The sequence below is a fragment of the Triturus cristatus genome, chromosome 7 (genome assembly GCF_964204655.1).
Source record: "Triturus cristatus chromosome 7, aTriCri1.1, whole genome shotgun sequence".
Lineage (NCBI taxonomy): Eukaryota > Metazoa > Chordata > Amphibia > Caudata > Salamandridae > Triturus > Triturus cristatus.
The window spans coordinates 1,226,545,101-1,226,564,705 of record NC_140590.1 but is presented as its reverse complement, the minus strand read 5'-3'; the positions used below and the strand labels follow the sequence as shown (position 1 = coordinate 1,226,564,705).

Sequence of the window (19,605 nt, the reverse complement as noted above, 5' to 3'; positions counted from 1 at the left end):
CTAAACCCTTAATCATTGCTCTCGAACCATCACGGCGTAATCCAAGGTGAGCGCGGTTGGGTTTGTTTAGGTGTAGCATTCTTCTGCTCCTCTCTGCCGCTAAACAGGTTTATAAAAACAACTCTGCAAGTCACATTAGATGGAATGGAAAACATGAGTGGTCAGCTCTCACTGGCTCAGCCTCGCCTGCACTAGTACATTTGTTTTCAGCGGTCTTAGGCCCTGCCAGGTGTCTGTACCTGTCTCTAGCCACAGCCAGTTCCTATTGTTTACATAGTTGGGCAGCTGTCATCAAAATATCATGCACAGCTTCCTTCTAGGAAAGAGCTGTTTCCACGTCATACTTCTGTGGCCTCTCATCTCTACAGCAACCATTTCTTGGGGCACTGTCTACCGGCTCGCTGCACATCTTCCTGCTCAGCGTCGAGGGTTTAAACAGCTGATCAGACCAATTGTTGTACCTGAGGCAGACGGGACCATAGGAAAGAGGAGATGGCAGTACCAGCCTCGCTGATTGCGGTCCTCTGCACAGGTAAGTCTGTGCCCACCTTCACTTGCGCACATGTTAAGATTTTGCTTATCCTTTGCCTAGGCACAGGTAAGAGTTGTAGCTCCTTCTTCACCTAGGCACAGGTAGGCACAGTTAAGAGCTTGTGGCTCCTTCTATGCACAGGTAGGAGTTTGTAGCTCTTTTATCTAGGCACAGGTAAGAGTTTGTGGCTCCTTCTATGCACAGGTAGGAGTTTGTAGCTCCTTTATCTAGGCACAGGTAAGAGTTTGTGGCTCCTTCATCCAGGCACAGGTAAGAGTTTGTAAGAGTTTTAGCTTCTTTACCAAAGCACAGGTCTTAACTGTTTGCAATTCCTTCACCTAGGCACAGGTAAGAGTTTGTAGTTCCTTCACCTAGGCACACGTAAAAGTTTATAACACAAGTAAGGGTTTGGAAGAGTTTGTAGCTCCTTTAGCTGGGCACAGGTAAGAGTTTGTAAGAGCATTAGCTTCTTCACCAAAACACAGGTAAGTGTATGTCCTTCACCTAGGCACAAGTAAGAGTTTGTATCTCCTTCACCTAGGCATAGGTAAGAGTTTGTAACACAAGTAAGGGTTTGAAACAGTTTATAGCTCCTTTAGCTGGGCACAGGTAAGAGTTTGTAGGTCCTTCACCTAAGCGCAGGTAAGAGTTTGTAACACAAGTAAGGGTTTGGTAGAGCTTGCAACTCCTTTGGGTAGACACAGGTAAGAGTTTGTAGCTCCCTCACCAAGGCACAGGTAAGAGTTTGTAGCTCCTTCACCTAGGCACGGGTAACAGTTTGCAGCTCCTTCGCCAAGCCACATTTTAAGTTTGTAAAAGTTTTAGCTTCTTCTCCTAAGCACAGGTAAGAGTTTGTAGCTCCTTCGCCGAGGCACAGGTGAGGGTTTGTAAGAGTTTGTAGTTCCTTTACCCAGGCGAAACTTTGTAGGAGTTTGTAGCTCCTTCACCTAGGCACAGAGAAGGGTTTTTATGAGTTTGTTGCTCCGTCGCCAAGGTGCAGGCAAGAGTTTGTAGCTCCTTCACCCAGGCACAGGTAAAAGTTTGTAGCTCCTTCAACGAGACACAGGTTTGAGCTCTTTTTAACTGCGCTCACAAACACTTTTTGTTCATATTCCTCTGGGCACAGCCTGGTTATACAAGCTAAATGAGGCACAATACAGTGGCAGGCTGGGGAACAACTTTTGCTTTTATGGCAAGATAGACTGAAAAATCCCCCCAAAGCAGCCCTAAGCCCTGCTGAAATGGTAAACCACACAAATGCCCTGGAGACGAATGGGCAGCTTGTTTGAAGTGCCTACTCTGTTCTATGTGTGGTGAACATTACCTTTTTCCTGAGAGAATGTTATTTCGCATCCCAGCCCTGAGGCCCTGTGTTTGCTTTGAATGCCAAGAGGCCCTACATGAGAGATATTGCTCTGACATACATTACATTACAAGGATATTGTAAGTGACAGAGGAGATCCACAACCTTCTTGAAACAAGTGGACACAGGCTGAGCGCCTTTAGAAGGTAGTGGAATGCGAGGGATTTGGAATTTCTTTTTAATTTACATCTGGGAATACTTTATTCCTTATACTATATGGACACATCAGTAACATTTCCTCAACAACCTTAAATCTGTGTCCCTTTTCTGTTTCACCTAAAATAGATGGTATAGTTGCAGATATGTAGAATAAGAGCTGTCTATGTAATGCAGCATTAAACTACCCAATATACAGCTAGGAATTTCTGACTAATACGTAACTAGTCTCATGTTGGTCACTTTCAAAGACAGATATAGTTCAGACTGTATAGTAATAGAGAGACTCCTGCTTTTTTGTAATAATCTCCAGCCATGACAAAATATTAAATTACTGACATTTTTCTGCAAATAAGCGCTCCTTTCGAGGAAACATGGTTCTGAAAGAAAGAGCCTGCCTTTGATTGTATAAAGAGAAGGATAAGTAGGCTGCATAACCTGTTTTTCACAATTCTACAGGGTGTGGCTGCAGGCATTGTGATCTCCCAACTTAACTATAATAAGTTATTACAGTAGAGCATCATTTTGTTTTATTACAGGTGAATAGACTGAAGTAAGACAATTAGAGACAGGTTTTTACATATATATTGCAGGCATCTATGCATTATAAAGCCATTCTACAAGGGTAGCCTCACTTTAAAGTTGACTTTGTCGAGCAAATCAAAGCATTTCTCAAAGATGTTTAACAACCACAAATGAGTTTGCAAATTTGCTGCACAGTTCAGCTTGCGTCAAGATCTTTTTTAAAACCCCTTGATGTAGACTTCCGGATCAGGCAATGACACATTCCGCTGCTCATTGCTATTGGGGGTGGGTTATTTATTTTCTTTGATTTCTCTAATCTTCTCGTTGATTTGCTACTTTCCATGCTTCATATTTTTAAAAACATATCAAGGTCAATTTAAATCAATCGATGCCTTTGATTACGACCATTTTTGTGCATCTAAGAAAGCACGTTTTGGTTCCTGTTTTGTTACCTGCTTGGGCATTGAAATATGGTATAGCAGGAGTGGGTTTTGCTGTGAGATTTGTGTATTAAACCAATGAATCTTGTGGAGTTCTGTACAGTGTCACTGTAGTGTCATGGCGCTATACAGAGTCAATAATGCATTGCAGGCTTGTTGTAAGAATGAGTTTTTTGAGTTGAAAATATTTTATTGAAAACTATAAAGCACAACAAATATACTATAAATATACAAGGTAAGATATTAAAACGCTAATAATAGAACTAAGACTTCAAATATTGAAACAGAAGGGAAAGAAAATGGACGAGCGACAAGAGGCATCAATAAAGAGCATGTTGCACTTACTACGGGGCAAATCAACTACAACCGGCGATAATTATCTCTAAGCTCACTTAGCGCTAGGATAATTATCGCCGGCTAGCGTGAATTTTTATCGCTGAGATAGCGTGCTATTAGCAACGCTTATCTCAATAGCGATAAAAATACTCACGCTAACAGGCTAACGTGAGATTATCGCTGGAAACCCAGCGATAATCTCACGTTACCTTGTTGATAGGGACAGGCAAACTTAGCCATGATATCCTCCTTCCATAGGATATCATGGCTAAGTCAGAAAAATACCAGACGTAAAAAAGCAGCGTTAACCGCGGTTAGCGCTGCTTTTTTTGTCTCTAACAGGGTTAGCGACATTCTTGATAATAGGAGAAATGTCGCTTAGCGACATTTCTCCTATTATTTTACTCTGGAACGCCCCCTTTGCATCTCATTAGAGATGCAAGGGGAAGCATAGAGTAAAAGGGTGCTAGCATGCAAATTTGCATGTTAGCACCCTGTTGTTGATAGGGCGCTAGTTTTATCTCTGCTTTTTTGGCTTTTAAAGCCAAAAAAGCAGGGATAAAGCCCTTGTTGATATGCCCCAAAGTTCCTAGAGCATAATGTCCATTCCTACCTTAGTAAAATTCAGCCGTTCCTTCCAAGTGTCAAATGGCGGACAACTGATGTAGGACAGATCAGTAAGGCGAGAAATGATGTATTCATGCACACAGAAATTTGCCAAAATGCAACACAATTGTGGTGTTTCATGGTGTAAATCAGTAACAAAGTTCCATCGCCTGATAAATCAAACATATAGCCTAGCAGCAACAGGAGCCATATAGTGCAAGGAAATCATGTGATGCGTCCCAAAAGAAGGAATTATCACCACTATACGCTTTTTCAGCTCACCCACAGCTAAAGTGCTCAAACAGCATGATCCGTAACGGAAAATAACCCCTGGTTTATCTTTTGTGGGGTAAAAGCGAAAACGAGGAGATTATACAATAACAAAATTTTTTCATAAAAGATGTCTAATTAATTCGTTTCAACATATATCTCCTGAACGTTATGCAGGTGTGGGTATATACAAGTAACGTCTGAATTCCTTCCTTGCTTCACATTACCCCCTGGTCCCTTATGTCCTCGTCCCATTCTTAAACAAGTGGAGATAACTATCTCCCGACAGAAAAAAAGAGCAGAGGAATGCTGGACTCTAACCCCGCCCCTCCCACCGGGAGTACATAAGGAGTACTTACCCAGTTTTCCGCCTGTTCTTTTTTTCTGTCTGTCGACAGAAGGTTGCAGCGGTTGCTGGTGCTGCTCCTGCTGGGCTTGAGTGGCTTGCCTCCCTTGGTGCTCCCCATCCAGCTTCCTGGCTGTTCGGTCGGGGTGTCTGCTGTCCTGCCTCCTGACCTGCCTCCTGGCCTGCCGGGCTTGCTGGGAGGCTGGTTTCTTTGTGGCAGTGGACTCTTGGATGCCGGCTGGCCCTTTGCAGCTGGTGGGCCGGCCTCCGGATCTCTTCCGGGTCATGGGGAGCGTCTTCCTGGGTCCTGGCTGGGAGGACGACGCGCTGCGGTTGACTCCTGGCTGTCTACCCGGCCCTGGCGTGGTTCCTGTGGTGAGCCTTGGGCTGATGTGTGGGGGGTCTTGTTCGGGTCTCACAGCCTCCCGGTCCCCCTCCCGGGTAAGTCTTGTGCAGCGGTCTATTTTGTTACCCTTCTTTGCATTCCCAATGCAGGCTGGGTGTGCCTTGTACGGGTCTCGTAGCCTCCTGGTCTCCCTCCTGAGTAAGTCTCGCGTAGCGGTCTATTGTGTTACTCGTCTTTGCAGTCCCAATGCAGGCTACAGCTGCTGATGCCGGAGAGCCGGGTTGAGCCTCGGCGTCCCCTCTGCATTCTGCACTTGTTTTTTTTCTCGTGCCCTCTGCATCTGGGTATGTCCTGGACAGGCTGGCCGTGTTCGCTCGGTTTGGGGATCATTCGCCTGCTGTTCTGCTAGTCGCCGGTTCGGTCCTGGGTTTCGGCACCGTTTGGTCTTCTAGTTGGCTGCTTGGTGTCGCCTCGGGTTTGACTTGTTCTTTTTTCCCCCTTGCATCTCACTCCATGTGGCCTGGAAACGGTGCTTGTAATGGTAAAATTGGAGTATGGGTACTCTGATCCAGGGTGCCTGCTTGTTTCTGAGAAGTGCCGGTGCTGTTCTGTTGTACACATTATGTCATTTTTGAAATGTAGGTATTGCCCCTCTCCAAATGAGGATGTGCCGGTACTCGTTACCAGACTGTACCGGACCCTTCATTTCACTGCCTGGAGATGCAGTTTGTGTCGTGGGGGTTCAGTGACAGACTGTCCTGTGCTTTTTGTGTGCCTGCGATGCGCTACGGGGTGCTGGCTCTGATGGAGGCGCCAGCTTCTCCTATCACTGGCCCACTTGCTGATTCGCTGCTGTTTTGGGGATGTCTCTTTGGGGGGCACCTGCTGGTGGGCTGCCCTTCTGGTTCTCGCGACGGCGGTTGCATGCATTGTCTGGTGCTGCGGGAGGCTTGTCTCCGCGGCCTCCTGCTTGCGCAGCACGCTCTTCTCTGCCTTCCACGCATTGGGGCTCTGCCACTGGGGAGCCTGGGGGTGTCGGGTGTTTGTCCCAGGGCTTCTGGCGTGTGTCTTTGTCCTCTTCATCTGGGCTGCCACTGCTCTCTTCTGCTCTTGGTCATTGTGGTGGTTAAGGCCTGCTTGGTGCCTGGTTGTGTGTCCTCCTGGGGCTGCATGTTGCTGTGGGCTTTGCGGGAGCCTCTTTTGGCGTGTGGCGATAATCCTGTGTCGTGTTCTGTGCAATTCGCTGTTCGCTGGCTTCTGTGGGTTCTTTGCCGTGGCCCTTGTGTTCCCGTGCTGCCTTCTCTGCCACACCTTAGGTGCATTCCACTTGCTTTGGGCCTTGGCTTTGTGGGCAGTGGTGTTTGGGTAGTGGAGGGGGTCGTACTGGGGGTGGTGTTTTAGGGTTTAGGGCAGTGCAGTGGTGTTCGGGCAGTGTAGGGGGTCGTGCTTGGTGTGGTGTATTAGGGTTTAGGGCAGTGCAGAGGTGTTCGGGCAGTGTAGGGGGTCGTGCTGGGGCGGTGGTTTAGGGCAGTGCAGTGGTGTTCGGGCAGTGTAGGGGGTCGTGCTGGGGGTGGTGTTTCAGGGTTTAGTGCAGTGCAGTGGTGTTCGAGCAGTCTAGGGGGTCGTGGTGGGGGTGGTGTTTCAGGGTTTAGGGCAGTGGTATTCGGGCAGTATAGGGGGTCATGCTGGGGTGGTTTTTGATGGTTTAGGGCAGTGGTGTCCGGGCAGTGTAGGGGGTTGTGCAGGGGTGGTGTTTGATGGTTTAGGGCAGTGGTGTTTGGACAGTGTAGGGGGTCTTGCTGAGGGTGATGTTTCAGGGTTTAGGGCAGGGCAGTGGTGTTCGACCAGTGTATGGGGTCATGATGGGGGTGGTGTTTCAGGGTTTAGGGCAGTGCAGCGGTGTTCGGGTAGTGTAGGGGGTTGTGCGGGGCTGGTGTTTCAGAGTTTTGGGGAGTGCAGTGGTGTTCGGGCAGTGTAGCGGGTAGTGCTGGGGCTAGTGTTTCAGGGTTTGGGCAGTGCAGTGGTGTTCGGGCAGTGTAGGGGGACTTGCTGGTGGTGGTGTTTCAGGGTTTAGGGCAGAGAAGTGGTGTTCGGCCAGAGTAGGGGGTCTTGCTGTGGGTGGTGTTTCAGGGTTTAGGGCAGAGCAGAGGTGTTTGGGCAATGTAGGGGATCGTGCTGGGGTTGGTGTTTCAGGGTTTAGAGCAGTGCAGTGGTGTTCGGGCAGAGTAGGGTGTCATGCTGGGGGTTTTGTTTAAAGGTTTAGGGCAGTGGTGTTTGGGCAGTGTATGGGGTCTTGCTGGGGGTGGTGTATCGGGGAATAGGGCAATGGTCTTCGGGCAATGTAGGGGGTCGTGCTGGTACTGGTGTTTCAGGGCTTAGGGCAGTGCAGTGGTGTTCGGGCAGTGTAGGTGGTCGTGCTGGGGCTGGTGTTTCAGGGTTTAGGGCAGTGCAGTGGTGTTCGGGCAGTGCAGGGAGTTGTGCTGGGGCAGGTGTTTCAGGGTTTAGGGCAGTGCTGTGGTGTTCGGGCAGAGTAGGGGGTCGTGCTGGGGGTGTTGTTTCAAGGTTTAGGGCAGTGGTGTTCGGGCAGTGTAGGGGGACTTCCTGGAAGTGGTGTTTCGGGGATTAGGGCAGTGGTCTTCGGGCAGTGTAGGGGGTCGTGCTGGGGCTGATGTTTAGGGTTTAGGTCAGTGCAGTGGTGTTTGGGCAGTGGAGGTGATCGTGCTGGGGCTGGTGTTTCAGGGTTTAGGGCAGCACAGTGGTGTTTGGGCAGTGTAGGGGGTTGTGCTGGTTCTGGTGTTTCAGGGTTTAGGGTAATGCAGTGGTGTTCAGGCAGTGTAAGGGGTCGTGCTGGCTGGTGTTTCAGTGTTTAGGGCAGTGCAGTGGTGTTCGGGCAGTGTAGGGGGTTGTATTGGGGCTGGTGTTTCACGGATTTGGGCAGAGCAGTGGTGTTCGGGCAGTGTAGGGGGCTGTGCTAGTGGAGATGTTTCAGGGTTTAGGGCAGTGCAGTGGTGTTCGGGCAATGTAGTGGGTCTTGCTGGGCGTGGTGTTTCAAGGTTTAGGGCAGTGTTGATTTGGCAGTCGAGGGGGTCTTGCTGGAGGTGATGTTTCATGGGTTAGGGCAGTGCAGTGTTCTTTGGGCAGTGTAGGGGGTTGTGCTGGGGGGGTGGTGTTTCAGGGTTTGGGGGAGTGTGCGGGGTGGTGTTTCAGGGTTTAGGGCAGTGCAGTGGTGTTCGGCAGTTTAGGGGGTTGTGCAGGGTGTGGTGTTTCAGGGTTTAGGGCAGTGCATCGGTGTTTGGGCAGTGTAGGGGGTCGCGCTGGGGGGTGATGTTTCAGGGTTTAGAATAGTGCAGGGGTGTTCTGGCAGTGTAGGGGGTCGTGCTGGGGGTGGGGTTTCAGGGTTTAGGGCAGTGTGCGGGGGTGGTTTTTCAGGGTTTAGGGCAGTGCAGTGGTGTTCGTGCAGTGTAGGGGGTCGTGCTGGGGGGTGGTGTTTCAGGGTTTAGGGCAGTGCAGTGGTGATCGGGAAGTGTAAGGGGTCGTGCTGGGGGTGGTGTTTCAGGGTTTGGGGCAGTATGTGGGGTGGTGTTTCAGGGTTTAGGGCAGTACAGTGGTGTTTGGGCAGTGTAGGGGGTCATGCAGGAGGGTGGTGTTTCAGGGTTTAGGGCAGTGCAGTGGTTTTCGGGAAGTATAGGGGGTCATGCAGGGGGTGGTGTTTCAGGGTTTTGAGCAGCACAGTGGTGTTTGGGCAGTGTAGGGGGTCGTGCATGGGGTGGTGTTTGAGGGATTAGGGCAGTGGTGTTCGGGCAATGTAGGGGGTCGTGCAAGGGTTGGTGTTTCAGGGTTTAGGGCAGTGCAGTGGTGTTCGGGCAGTGTAGGGGGTCGTGGAGGCGTGGTGTTTCAGGGTTTAGTGCAGTGCAGTGGTGTTCGGGCAGTGTAGGGGGTCATGCTGCGGGTGGTGTGTCAGGGTTTATGGCAGTGCAGTGGTGTTTGGGCAGTGTAGTTGGTTGTGCAGGTGCTGGTGTTTCAGGGTTTAGGGCAGTGCAGTTGTGTTCAGGTAGTCTAGGGGGTCGTGCTGGGGCTGGTGTTTCAGGGTTTAGGGCAGTGCAGTGGTGTTTCGGCTGTGCAGGGGGTCGTGCAGGGGCTTATGTTTCAGGGTTTAGGGCAGTGCAGTGAGGTTTTGGGCAGTGTAGGGGGTCGTGCTGGGGGTGAAGTTTCAGGGTATAGGGCAGTGCAGTGGGTTTCAGGCAGCTTAGGGTTCGTGCTGGGGCTGGTGTTTCAGGGTTTAGGGCAGTGGTATTCGTGCAGTGTAGGGGGTCATGCTGGGGCTGGTGTTTTGGGGTTTCGGGCAGTCTAGTGGTGTTCAGGCAGTGTAGGTGGTTGTGCTGGGGCTGGTGTTTCAGGGTTCAGGGCAGTGCAGTGGTGTTCGGGCAGTGTATGGGTCGTGCTGGGGCTGGTGTTACAGGGTTTAGGGCAGTGCAGTGGTGTTTGGACAGTGTAGGAGGTCATGCTGGGGCTGGTGTTTCAGGGTTTAGGACAGTGCAGTGGTGTTCGGGCAGTGTAGGTGGTCGTTCTGGGGCTGGTGTTTCAGGGTTTAGGGCAGTGCAGTGGTGTTCGGGCATTGTAGGGGGTCCTGCTGGATTGCTATTTTAGGGTTTAGGGCAGAGCAGTGGTGTTCGGGCAGTGTAGGGGGGTCGTGCTGGGGCTGGTGTTTCAGGGTTTAGGGCCGTGCCGTGGTTATCGGGCAGTGTTGGGGGTCTTGCTGGGGGTGGTGTTTCAGGGTTTAGGGCAGTGGTGTTCGGGCAGTGTAGGGGGTCTTGCTGGGGATGGTGTTTCAGGGTTTAGGGCAGTGCAGTGGTGTTCGGGCAGTGTAGGGGGTCTTGCTGGGGGTTGTGTTTCAGGTTTTAAGGCAGTGGTATTCGTGCAGTGTAGGGGGTCATGCTGGGGCTGGTGTTTTGGGGTTTAGGGCAGTCTAGTGGTGTTCAGGCAGTGTAGGTGGTTGTGCTGGGGCTGGTGTTTCAGGGTTCAGGGCAGTGCAGTGGTGTTCGGGCAGTGTAGGGGTCGTGCTGGGGCTGGTGTTACAGGGTTTAGGGCAGTGCAGTGGTGTTTGGACAGTGTAGGAGGTCATGCTGGGGCTGGTGTTTCAGGGTTTAGGACAGTGCAGTGGTGTTCGGGCAGTGTAGGTGGTCGTTCTGGGGCTGGTGTTTCAGGGTTTAGGGCAGTGCAGTGGTGTTTGGGCAGAGTAGGGTGTTGTGCTGGGGGTTTTGTTTCAAGATTTAGGGCAGTGGTGTTCAGGCAGTGTATGGGGTCTTGCTGTGGGTGGTGTTTCTGGGATTAGGGCAGCGGTCTTCGGGCAATGTAGGGGGTCGTGCTGGTACTGTGTTTCAGGGATTAGGACAGTGCAGTGGTGTTCGGGCAGTGTAGGTGGTCATGCTGGGGCTGGTGTTTCAGGGTTTAGGGCAGTGCAGTGGTGTTCGGGCAGTGCAGGGGGTTGTGCTGGGGCTGGTGTTTCAGGGTTTAGGGCAATGCAGTGGTGTTCGGGCAGAGTAGGGGGTCGTGCTGGGGGTGTTTTTTCAAGGTTTAGGGCAGAGGTGTTCGGGCAGTGTAGGGGGTCTTGCTGGAAGTGGTGTTTCGGGGATTAGGGCAGTGGTATTCGGGCAGTGTAGGGGGTCGTGCTGGGGCTGGTGTTTCAGGGTTTAGGGCAGTGCAGTTGTGTTTGGGCAGTGTAGGTGGTCGTGCTGGGGCTGGTTGTTGGACTTGGCCTTTCTGGCAGGCTCACCCCTAAACTTTTTGCGAGTATATTAGCTTTTTCCCTATGGGGTACTGGTGGTTTTAGGCCTCTAGGCGCTTTCACACTGTGTCCCAGTGGAAAGTGCAGGCGCTCTGTGTATGGTTTAGTGAGACTGACCTGCCCTCCCATAGGAATGAATGGGGAATGTGTGTGTCCCTGGTACTTCCTGATGCGTGGGGAGTGCAGTGCCGAGTTTGGTATGTGCGAGCTCGTGAGAGGGAATGCTGCGCGATGATGTGTGCGGTGTCAATGTACCTAGTGTGGAAGTGCCACTTCTAGAAGTTGGCATTTCTGTGTGCAGTGTGAGATGAGTGCCTTGTCTGGCGATTGGCTGGCTGAGGTCATGTGATGGGCTAGGGAATCCCCAGAGTCAGGATGAGTCACCCAGTGGTGAATGGGGAGGTCAGCAGCCAGATGGGTGGGAGGAGTACACCTGGGACCTGAATAGGGCTGGGCTTTCCCCACACAATGCTGGCTCCGCCCACTGTGGTGCGACTGATGACCCTGGCCTGTTCTGTGAATAGGGAGAGGGGCTGAGCAAAACAAAGTGCTCAGGAACCAGTTGCATCTGGTTCGCCCCTTCCCTGCACCTTGAAACAAAGGAAACCTGTGTATAAAAAGGGGCTGTGACCCCATGTATGTGGTTCTATTGATCCTAACTTGAGGGGGACCTGCTGCTGCTGGACGCCATGAGAGACCGCGACTAGGGATTGCCTCCCTGCTGGAGGGCCCTGTGAGCTGGCCCCTGGGCCCAGTCTTTGCCCCCCTGAATCTAAAGCCTTTTTCTGGACCTTGCCTGAACCTAGCGCCTGGAAGAGCGCTTTATTTTGCCTTCTTGTGAGAGAAACGCTTTATTTGTGGCAGTGGCTGTGGAGGACGGTGGGTGCCTGCTGCACGAAGCTGCACCGTGTGGGATTCCCCCGATTTGTGCCCCTTTTGAGTGGGAGCCCACCCCGCATTGCGGTGCTCTTGCGGGTGCCTACTCCGCTTATTTTATTAATTGCCTTTGAAACGAAGGTGGGAGCCCACCCCATGCTTCGGTGTGAGAAGAGGAGAGGACCTCCCGCCGGGCCGCTGTCGGCATGACCCGGAAGACAGGCGTCGTAATCTGGCCAATCAGGAGCTGCACGGGGCAGCCAGTCCCAGCGTGGCCCCAGGAGAAGACCCAGGCGGGAGCCCACCCCGCTCTGGGACGTGCACATCCGGCTCCCTCCAGGCTGTCCCGAAGGAGAGCCCCGCAGCCACCGAGGAGCCAGGCGGGAGCCTACCCCGCTCTTACAGACGCCCCAACCGCCGCCGGTGAGGAGAGGAGGCAGCGAGGCAGCGCGACGCTGCTGCCCGGCCTCCGTGGAAGCCGGCGCCCGGGAGAAGGACCTTGCGGAGACAATGTGGGAGTCCCAGGTAAGCGGGACTCCACGTGGTTGTGGTCTCTGCCCCCTGTTCCCCACAGCGGCACCGCTGTTGCGGGCCGCTCCAACGGGGGCACCACTGAAGTGAGCGCCCCTTCGCCCCAGGAGGGTCTTTATTATCCTAGAGCGCTAGTGCGGTCCAACGAAGGGGCCATCATTATTGTTAAAGGGTCCCCCGAGTGGGACTCCAACGGTTGGGGGCACTGTTTGTTAAAGAGCCAGAAAAGGCTCCCACGCCGGGCATTATTTGTTTTAGAGTGCTAGTGCGCTCCAACGTGACACAGTTATTCCCAGAGTCTAGGTGGCTCCAGCCCTGCGCAGTGTTTGTTGTCGAGCCCATGAGGCTCCAACGTGACTGGGGCATATTTCTTTTGCCGATTTAGAGCCCACGAGGCTCCCACGCTGTTCTGGGCATTCCAGAGCCCGGAGAGGGCTCAAGAGCCACACCGGTGCCAGGTTCCGTCAGAGCTGCCCATCACTTAGTGGGCAGCTGCAACGTTTAGGTGGTGCCCTGCGCCCTGCACCTTTTGCGCTTTGCCTTGGCTGCGTTGGCAGCCCAGCCCTGACATTTGGACAAAGGGCGTTTGAGCCCCTGAGAAGCCAGGTTGGCCCGGGGACAGTTTCCCTGTGTTGTGCCCTCACCTAGGGTAAATGGTGACTTTTACATGTGTACTTTTGCGCCTGCGCACTGCCTTTATGCTATTTTCATTCCTAAACTGTGTTTATGCATAGGAGATTATTTTGCTAGTAGAAATTATGCTAGTGAGTTCATGGCCCCCTGCGTGATGTATACCTAAGGTGTTTAGGGATTGCGTAGGGTACACTTACCTTTTACCAGTGGTTACTGGTTGTGCGCTACATTTATTATTTGTTCTACCTTTCTAAATTTACAATTGGTGATTTGTGCTAAAGCTGACAGTGGTCCATGTGGCCCTGTCTTGTGTAAATAGTCCCCTGTAAATTCTGCCCAGTGCCAGTTGGCACAGTGTAATTGGTGTGAATATTATCTAATGTGTTTGGTATAATACAAAGGCTATTTTTATATATTACCTTGTGTGGAGTTTCTTTTGTGGGGGGCCTTGGGTGTTGTTGCTGCGTGCGCGCGCAAACGCTTTACACATTGCCTCCGGGATAAGCCTGACTGCTCGTGCCAAGCTACCAAGGGGGTGAGCAGGGGTTATCATTGGCATGTAACTCCCCAGCCCTGACTAGAGTGGTGGTTTCTGCCTGGCTTTGGCGCAAGCCTCAGTCAACCAGAAATTCAATTTCTAACACTGGTGTTTCAGGGTTTAGGGCAGCGCAGTGGTGTTTGGGCAGTGTAGGGGGTTGTGGTGGGGCTGGTGTTTCAGGGTTTAGGATAATGCAGTGGTGTTCAGGCAGTGCAGGGGGTCATGCTGGCTGGTGTTTCAGTGTTTAGGGCAGTGCAGTGGTGTTCGGGTAGTGTAGGGGGTTGTATTGGGGCTGGTGTTTCAGGGTTTAGGACAGTGCAGTGGTGTTCAGTCAGTGTAGGGGGTCATGCTGGGGCTGGTGTTTCAGGGTTTTTAGGCAGCGCAGTGGTGTTTGGGCAGTGTAGGGGGTTGTCCTAGTGTAGGTGTTTCAGGGTTTAGGACAGTGCAGTGGTGTTCGGGCAATGTGGTGGGTCTTGCTGGGCGTGGTATTTCAGGGTTTAGGGCAATGTTGATTTGGTAGTCTAGGGGGTCTTGCTGGAGGTGATGTTTCATGGGTTAGGGCAGTGCAGTGTTCTTTGGGCAGTGTAGGGGGAAGTGCTGGGGGTAGTGTTTCAGGGTTTAGGGCAGTGCAGTGGTGTTCGGGCAGTGTAGGGGGTCGTGCTGGGGGGTGGTGTTTCAGGGTTTAGGGCAGTGCAGTGGTGTTCGGAAAGTGTAGGGGGTTGTGCTGGGAGGTGGTGTTTCAGGGTTTGGGGCAGTGTGCGGGGTGGTGTTTCAGGGATTAGGGCAGTGCAGTGGTGTTCGGCAGTTTAGGGGATTGTGCAGGGGGTGGTGTTTCAGGGTTTAGGGCAGTGCATCGGTGTTTGGGCAGTGTAGGGGGTCAGGCTGGGGGGTGATGTTTCAGGGTTTAGAACAGTGCAGGGGTGTTCGGGCAGTGTAGGGGGTCGTGTTGGGGGTGGGATTTCAGGGTTTAGGGCAGTGTGCGGGGGTGGTTTTTCAGGGTTTAGGGCAGTGCAGTGGTGTTCGTGCAGTGTAGGGGGTCGTGCTGAGGGTGGTGTTTCAGGGTTTAAGGGCAGTGCAGTGGTGATCGGGAAGTGTAAGGGGTCATGCTGGGGGTGATGTTTCAGGGTTTAAGGCAGTGTGCAGGGTGGTGTTTCAGGGTTTAGGGCACTGCAGTGGTGTTCGGGAAGTATAGGGGGTCATGCAGGGGGTGGTGTTTCAGGGTTTTGAGCAGTGCAGTGGTGTTTGGGCAGTGTAGGGGGTCGTGCATGGGGTGGTGTTTGAGGGTTGAGGGCAGTGGTGTTCGGGCAGTGTAGGGGGTCGTGCAAGGGTTGGTGTTTCAGGGTTTAGGGCAGTGCAGTGGTGTTCGGGCAGTGTAGGGGGTCGTGGAGGGGGTGGTGTTTCAGGGTTTAGGGCAGTGCAGTGGTGTTCGGGCAGTGTAGGGGGTCATGCTGCGGGTGGTGTTTCAGGGTTTATGGCAGTGCAGTGGTGTTCGGGCATTGTAGTTGGTTGTGCAGGTGCTGGTGTTTCAGGGTTTAGGGCAGTGCAAGGAGGTTTCGGGCAGTGTTGGGGGTCAAGCTAGGGATGAAGTTTCAGGGTATAGAGCAGTGCAGTGGGGTTCAGGCAGTTTAGGGTTCATGCTGGGGCTGGTGTTTCAGGGATTAGGGCAGTGCAGTGGGGTTCGGAGAGTGTAGGGGGTCAGTCTGGGGCTGGTGTTTCAGGGTTAATGGCAGTGCAGTGGTGTTCGGGCATTGTAGGGGGTCCTGCTGGATTGCTATTTTAGGGTTTAGGGCAGAGCAGTGGTGTTCGGGCAGTGTAGGGGGTCATGCTGGGGCTTGTGTTTCAGGGTTTAGGGCCATGCAGTCGTGATCGGGCAGTGTCGAGGGATGTGTGGGGTGGTGTTTCAGGGCTTAGGGCAGAGCAGTGGTGTTCGGGCACTGTAGGGGGTCTTGCTGGGAGTGGTGTTTTAGGGTTTAGGGCACTGCAGTGGTGTTCGGGCAGTGTAGAAGGTCATGTAGGGGGTGGTCTTTGAGGGTTTACGGCAGTGCATTGGTGTTCAGGCAGTGTAGGGGGTCATGCAGGGGGCGGTCTTTCAGGGCTTAGGGCAGAGCAGTGGTGTTCGGGCAGTGTAGGGGGTCTTGCTGAGGTGGTGTTTCAGGGTTTAGGGCACTGCAGTGGTGTTCGGGCAGTGTAGGGGGTCGTGCAGGGGGTGGTCTTTCAGGTTTTAGGGCAGTGCATTGGTGTTCGGGCAGTGTAGGGGATCGTGCAGGGGTTGGTGTTTTAGGGTTTAGGGCAATGCAGTGGTTTTCGGGCAGTGTTGGGGGTCTTGCTGGGGGTGGTGTTTCAGGGTTTAGGGCAGTGGTGTTCGGGCAGTGTAGGGGGTCTTGCTGGGGATGGTGTTTCAGGGTTTAGGGCAGTGCAGTGGTGTTCGGGCAGTTTGGGGGATCGTGCTGGGGGTGGTTTTTCAGGGTTTAGGGCAGTGCAGTGGTGTTTGGGCAGTGAAGGGGGTCATGCTGGTGGTGAAGTTTCAGGGTTTAGGGCAGAGCAGTGATGTTCGGACAGTGTAGAGGGTTGTGCATGGGGTGGTGTTTCAGGGTTTAGGGCAGTGCAGTGGTGTTTGGGCAGAGTAGGGGGTTGTGCTGGGGGTGTTGTTTCAAGATTTTGGGCAGTGGTGTTCGGGCAGTGTAGGGGGTCTTGCTGGGGGTGGTGTTTCAGGTTTTAGGGCAGTGGTATTCGTGCAGTGTAGGGGGTCATGCTGGGGCTGGTGTTTCAGGGTTTAGGGTAGTCTAGTGGGGTTCAGGCAGTGTAGGTGGTTGTGCTGGGGCTAGTGTTTCAGGGTTCAGGGCAGTGCAGTGGTGTTCGGGCAGTGTAGGGGTCGTGCTGGGGCTGGTGTTACAGGGTTTAGGGCAGTGAAGTGGTGTTTGGACAGTGTGGGAGGTCATGCTGGGGCTGGTGTTTCAGGGTTTAGGACTGTGCAGTGGTGTTCGGGCAGTGTAGGTGGTCGTTCTGGGGCTGGTGTTTCAGGGTTTAGGGCAGTGCAGTGGTGTTCGGGCAGTGTAGGGGGTCGTGCTGGGGCTGGTGTTTCAGGGTTTTAGGGCAGTGCAGTGGTGTTCGGGCAGTATAGGGGGTTGTACTGGAGATGGTGTTTTAGGGTTTAGGACAGTGTAGTGGTGTTCGGGCTGTGTAGGGGGTCATGCTGTGGCCGGTGTTTCAGCGTTTTGGGCAGAGCAGTGCCGTTCGGGCAGTGTAGGGGGTCTTGCTGGGCATAGTGTTTCAGGGTTTAGGGCAGTGGTGTTCGGGCAGTGTAGGGGGTTGTTAGAATCCGGATTCTCTGGTTAGCACAGGTCGGTACTTGTGTCAAGCATGGAACCTTTCCTCCAGTCAGGGTAATGGGTTGCACTCTAACAATAACCCCTGCGAGCAGACAAGGCGTTATCTCAGGCGTAATGGTTAAGCATTTGTGACCACATACAATAATTCAATGACACCCCCACAAATGGACTCCACACTGGGTTATCAAAAATATACGGTTTTATGTAATCAGACTTATCACAAGACGTAATAACGTTTTAGACGGGCCCACAATAATTTGCAAAAGAGTTCTTGGCTTAGCGTAGGTTTACAAGTTCTGTGCACTTTGTTCCTGGCCGTACACTTCGTACGCGGTAAACTGCTGGGAACGGGTCTCACACGCACTGCAGGCGCTCCAAGAAGGAGCGTACAACCTACGGTGAGATCTGGCACAATACCTGTATCTTTGTTGATTTCGTCACGAAGGCTGCGCAGGCATCGAGTGCGATGTGCGATGCGGTGTCTTCCTGGCGTTGCGTACTACGGTACGTTGGACCTTGGGTGTAGAGGCTCAGGGGGATGGTGCGTTCGTACAGCACTTTCCAGCTTGTTGCGGCGTTCGCGCCGTACCGTGCGCTGGTAACCTTGAATTCGAGCTGCAGGATGCGGACACTCGTACGCTCCACACAGGGCAGACGTACGCGACCACAACACACGCCGCAGCCTTCCCAAATGCAGGGGAAAGGAGCGTATGCAGGCAGTACGGTTCGCAGGGGGATACAAGCGATTGCGAGTCACAGTCCTTCCGTTACGGTGCAAGCTACAGCTCGTAGGGGCCAGATAGTCGCGTTGCTCAGGCCGGACGATACCTTCCTTTGCGGTACGAGCTACGCCTCGTAGAGGGGCCTCAGTCACTTTGCTCGGCCGGACAGCGGGTGCAAGCTTCAGGGGGGTACGCTTCGATTGGGAATAGCACACAGCAGTTCTCTTCAAGATTACTTGGAAAATGATCCATTTTCCCACGCTCTCTCACGGCGGTGAAGTCCACTGGTCCTGGGACTTCGTTCAAGGGGCAAGCTCACTCACAAGCCCTTGGAGATCTTTAGCACAAGTAAAATAAAAGTTTATTTGGTCTTTTCTTCCTCTTCTTCAGCAGCAAGGCAACCCCTGCAGGCCAATCCCCCAAGTCAGTAACAGTACTCCTCCATGCAGCTTTCCCGGTTCCTCCTCGTTGGACAGAGGTTTCTTCTTGGCAGGACAGGATCTGATTTCTTAGGAGCAGGGCTCCTACATTTATACTACAATTCTTTTGTTCTCCCAGGCCAGGGGGGCCCTTGCCTAGTTTAGTCCAGTTCCGGAGCACTTTGTTGACGCGATGCAGGCTTCTTCTTTCAAGGTGCAGGGCAGAGTCATCAGACGCTCCACAGGGGGTGGAGCCGGCATTGTGGTGGCGGAGCACAGCCCTATTCAGAGTCCAGGTGTACTCCTCCCACCCATCTACAGGTCAATCTTTCTATTCACCACCAGGCTACCTAGCCCTCTGGGATTCCCCAGCCCTGTCACTCACACAAGCCAGACAGCAGATACACATCAGCGCAGAGACGGGCTGACATGGTTAGGCCAGCAAATGCCAACTTTCTAAAAGTGGCATTTGCAAATGCTGAATATTAAAATAAACCTTGCTACAAGATGTACCTTATTATTCTGAGTTCAGGCATACTAAACTCGATCTTCTACCATGTTCCCTGGGCCCTTGTAGGATCATAGGATGTAATAATCTTAACAGCCCATTCTGGCCTATGAGAACAGAGTAGCCTTGCAATAGTGAAAAACGAAAATGGCTGTAATTCACTATTAGGACAGGCCACACACATCAGGGCTTGTCCTACCTTATGCTTACAACGCACCCTGCCCTTGGGCCTACCATAAGGGTGACTAACATGAAGTTAAGGGAAGGTTTAGGGACTGGCAAGTGGGTGCACTTGCCCGGTCAGCGTGTCAGTACCAGACTGCACGCAGGTTCTGCAATGGCAGACCTAGACACATTTTACCAGGCCGCTTCTGTGGGTGGCACAATCAGTGCTGCGAGCCCACCAGCGTCATTTGCATTTACACGCCCTGGCACTTCTGTTGCACTTTACTGGCGTCTGATAGTAAACCAAATAAGCCAATAATGGATTCCAACCAACATATACATTTTACATATGGAGCACTTGCACTGTGGCACTGGTTGGCAGTGGCACAGTGCTCTGAGCGGCCAACACCATAAAAACACATGAGGCACAGCGACAAAAAGTGGAAGGGAGACTCACGCCAAGGTGCCAGGTCTAATACGTGTCCCCTACAGCTGAAAAGTGGGGAGAACTACCCTACCCCAGCTAGTTCCTCATCACTAAGGCGGAAAAATCTGGACAGACCGTCAGCATTGGCGTGATCTGTACCAGGGCGATGTTCCACCGTGAAATCCATACCCTGTAGGGAAATGGACTACCTGAACAGCTTTGGATTCTCACCCCTCATATGCATCACCCATCTGAGGGGCCTGTGGTCTGTCTGAACCCGGAAGTGAGACCCAAACAGGTATGGTCTTAGCTTCTTCAGTGCCCAGACCACAGCAAATGCCTCACGCTCTATAGCACTCCATCTCTGTTCCTGTGGAAGTAACCTCCTGCTAAGGAAGGCTACAGGTTGTTCTAGGCCCTCTTCATTAATCTGTGAAAGTACAGCCCCCACACCATGCTCTGAAGCATCTGTCTGAACGATAAACTCTTTGGAGAAGTTGGTAGCCAAGAGCACGGGCGCCGTACACATAGCAGCTTTCAGGGCCTCAAGAGCTTTCTGACAGGTGTCAGTCCAAATCACTTTCCTGGGCTGCTTCCTAGAAGTCAGAGCTGTCAAGGGGGCAACGATGTTGCCATACCCCTTGACAAACCTCCTGTAGTACCCGGTGAGACCTAGGAAGGCTCTCACCTCTGTCTGGGTTTTGGGCGACTCCCAATTCAGGATGGTTTCTATCTTGGGTTGAAGGGGCGCC

At 52.7% G+C, this 19,605-nt stretch overlaps 1 protein-coding gene across 2 annotated transcripts in view; it reads left to right on the top strand.

Annotated features, from left to right (window-relative positions):
* The first annotated feature begins 335 nt into the window (after nucleotides 1-335).
* LOC146811663 (serine protease 27-like) overlaps nucleotides 336-19,605 on the top strand; it is a 275,582-nt gene continuing 256,312 nt past the window's right edge. For both annotated transcript variants that reach the window (XM_085618635.1, XM_085618636.1), the window contains exon 1: nucleotides 336-532. In XM_085618635.1, the coding sequence (XP_085474761.1) occupies nucleotides 493-532 (40 nt within the window). In that variant the 5' untranslated portion in view covers nucleotides 336-492. The remainder of the gene's footprint in view (nucleotides 533-19,605) is intronic.